The 3011-nt window shown below is 47.8% G+C and overlaps 1 protein-coding gene across 1 annotated transcript; it reads left to right on the plus strand.

The window, feature by feature from the left end:
• The first annotated feature begins 235 nt into the window (after positions 1 to 235).
• On the plus strand, positions 236 to 1817 carry TMSB4X (thymosin beta 4 X-linked). The gene is made up of 3 exons (XM_058018972.1): positions 236 to 332; positions 890 to 1003; positions 1359 to 1817. The coding sequence occupies exons 2-3, from the start codon at positions 904 to 906 to the stop codon at positions 1391 to 1393; spliced, it is 135 nt and encodes a 44-aa protein (XP_057874955.1). The 5' UTR covers positions 236 to 332; positions 890 to 903; the 3' UTR covers positions 1394 to 1817.
• The last annotated feature ends 1194 nt before the right edge of the window (positions 1818 to 3011 follow it).

Below are 3011 nucleotides of genomic sequence, written 5' to 3' on the forward strand. Positions count from 1 at the left end.
CTCGGCTCCGATCCGAGCTGAAAGCTGTGCTTGTGTCCCTGAGTGTGTCGGTGTGTGCGTATGTGTGTGTATATGTGTGTGTGTGTAGCTTTGTGTGCGTGTACGCGTGTGCGCGGGGAGCAGGAGGGCCGGGCGAAGAAGGGAGGGGGAGGAAGCAAGGGGGTAAAGAAGAAAAGAGAGAGAGAAAAACGCGGAAAGCGGCAAAATGACATCACCTCATTTGCATAGGCGCGGGGATAAAACCGCCCCGCCAGCGAGCGCCCTTTATACTGGCGTGCGGAGCGGCGGCAGCAGCGAGCGGCGGGGCTGAGCATCACCGCGCGGCGACACCGGTGGGTCCCGCCGCACCCCCAGCACCCCCGGGTCCCTCGGCACGGGCAGCACGGACCTTGCCGGGGGGGACTGCGGGCAGGGCAGGGCGCGGGGGCTTTTGTCCGGGGGGGTGGAGGGAGGCGAGGAGGAAGGGAGGGGGGCTATTGTCCGCCTGGGGTATTGTCTGAGGGCGCGCCGCTGCAGGGCGGTGCCGTGCGAGGCGCAAGACGGCTTTGTTGCCGGCACGGGGCTATATTTTTAAATTACTTTTCCTTTAACGAGTTAAAAACGCGGTCAGCGCCGGGCGCGTCCCCCCTATTGTACTCCGCAGCGCGCAGATAGTGGGACCTGCCCCCGGTGGAGGCTGGCGGCGAACCGCGACGCTCGGGATGCTGGATTATACAGACGCTTCCCAAAAATTAGTATTATTTTAAAATATGTCGGGGGTGAAGCGTTTAACTCGCAGCGAGCTTGAGCGTGCGGCTCCCGCGGTGGGTGCGGCGGGCGCGGCCCCGCGGGGCTCCGGGCAGCGCTGGCCGGGGCTCACGGGCTCTTCCTTCCCCTCCTCCGTGCGCAGAGACACCTGCCAACATGTCCGACAAACCAGACATGGCTGAGATCGAGAAATTTGACAAGTCCAAATTGAAGAAGACAGAGACGCAAGAGAAAAATCCGCTGCCTTCAAAAGAAAGTGAGTGAGGGCAGGCGGCAGGGAGGAGCAGGCAGGGAAGGAGGGAGACGGGCGGGAGGGAGGGAGCGAAGGATGCGGGGGGGAGGCGGGAGGAGACAAAGAGGGGCGGCAGGCGGGAGCCGGGGTGCGGCGGGTGGAGGGAGGGAGGATACGCGGCTGTGTCTGTGCTAGACAGCAAAAACCTGAACCCACCGCCTAGCAGCGCTTAATTTACAATTATCTACACCCCGTTTTGATATCTAGCTAAAAATATACATTTATATTAGCAGTTTATAGCAATTGTCATGTGAATGCATATCAGGTTCTCGATTTTCATTTTGTTTTCTCCTTTTCTGTTTTTTTCCCCCTCTTTTAGCAATTGAACAGGAGAAGCAAGCGGGTGAATCGTAATGAAATCTGCCCTTCCAAATTATGCACTGTACATTCCACAAGCATTGCCTTCTTATTTTACTTCTTTTAGCTGTTTAACTTTGTAAGATGCAAAGAGGTTGGATAAAGTTTAAAATGACTGTACTGCCCCTTTCACATCAAAAGAATAGAGAGAACTACTGACACTGAATGAAGGCGCTGCCTTTCCCTCTGCCTGTCTGGCTTTGGTCCTGGTGGCATGAAAGAGCTTGCATGTTGATGAAAGAAGAACTTGGGTGGGACTACAGTAAACTAGAGTAACACACGAATAAATGCAAAGCTGTACCAAGGTCCTGCGAGCTGTAAAATGCAGTTAATCGAGTGCCATTTTTTTTTTTGTTCAAATGATTTTAATTATTGGAATGCACAATTTTTTTAATATGCAAATAAAATGTTTTAAAACCTGGATGGTATTTATGTCCTCTATTTGGAGAACTGTATCAATGGATAAGAAGCATAAGAGCCAGTACTGAGACACAGGATACTATAAAACCTTTGGAGATGCCTCAAACATCAATCACCATTCTCATTTTTTTCAATATGTGTGCTCACCAATACATAAACTTGTGATCCTGGAAGCTAGTTTTTAGACAGATTTCAGTAAAAAATTGCATATCTTGTAATTTGTCACCATGTGAGTATATTCCTTTAAGTATTTCTTTTATGTAGCGATAAAGGCAAAAAAAAATCAGGTTGCATTTATTGCTTTGCCCCACCCATAACATAGCTGTTTTATTAAGAACTATTCTGTACTGTTGCAGAGATTCCGCCTCAGTTGTATAAATCCCTAATTAGTTTAATAATTAAAGCTTGTTATTTTGATATGGTATTTAAAGGAAGCTGTAATTTGAATTTTAAGTCCAAGGTTGGACTTTTTAGTTTCGTAAAGCATTTGGTGGTTGGTGTTCCATGGAAATAATTTTGCTACTATGTTGCTCATGTTTTGAACAAGGTCTTTTAACAGTCTCCTTGATCCTAAGAACTGGTATCAAAGTTTATAAAGCTACAGTCTTCTTAAAAATTCAAAATGGACCATTTGGGGACAAAACCATTTGTGCTAACTTATAAAATAAAGATCATAAAAAATCTGGCATGCAAATAGCCACACTCCAATGCTGGTTTACAGCAATTCTTTCAGACCTGGGATGGTTTTTTGGTTATTTTTCTGCAAATGACTGCGGGTAAAACCTGTGATCCAGGGAGATCAGTAGGAGTTGTCTTTAGTAGTCATGAATTTCATCAAAATGGAGTGAGTAATGATCATTCTGGGAAACAAAACTGCTGTCAGATAACCTGTAGGAGGGTGGTGAGCATGCTTCTGCAGTGCCTTAGTTTTATCTTATGGATTTGAGGCTGCATTAATTTCAGCCAGTTCCTGTAAAGCAAAATTAGTCCCTCTGGGGAAGCTTGAGTTTTGCTGAGGCTGCTGCCTTGGAGGGGTCATGTAGACTTGGGGTTTCATCCTATCACTCCTTCCTAAAAGCATTTGACTACAACAATTAGCTGTCCTTGGTTTTGCACCACTGAGGGCAGTGGGACTCCTCTCCTTGGAGATTTGGTGGATGTCTGTGCTTTTGGAGAAGATGGGAGCCAGAGGGGT

The sequence above is a fragment of the Melospiza georgiana genome, chromosome 2 (assembly GCF_028018845.1).
Source record: "Melospiza georgiana isolate bMelGeo1 chromosome 2, bMelGeo1.pri, whole genome shotgun sequence".
Lineage (NCBI taxonomy): Eukaryota > Metazoa > Chordata > Aves > Passeriformes > Passerellidae > Melospiza > Melospiza georgiana.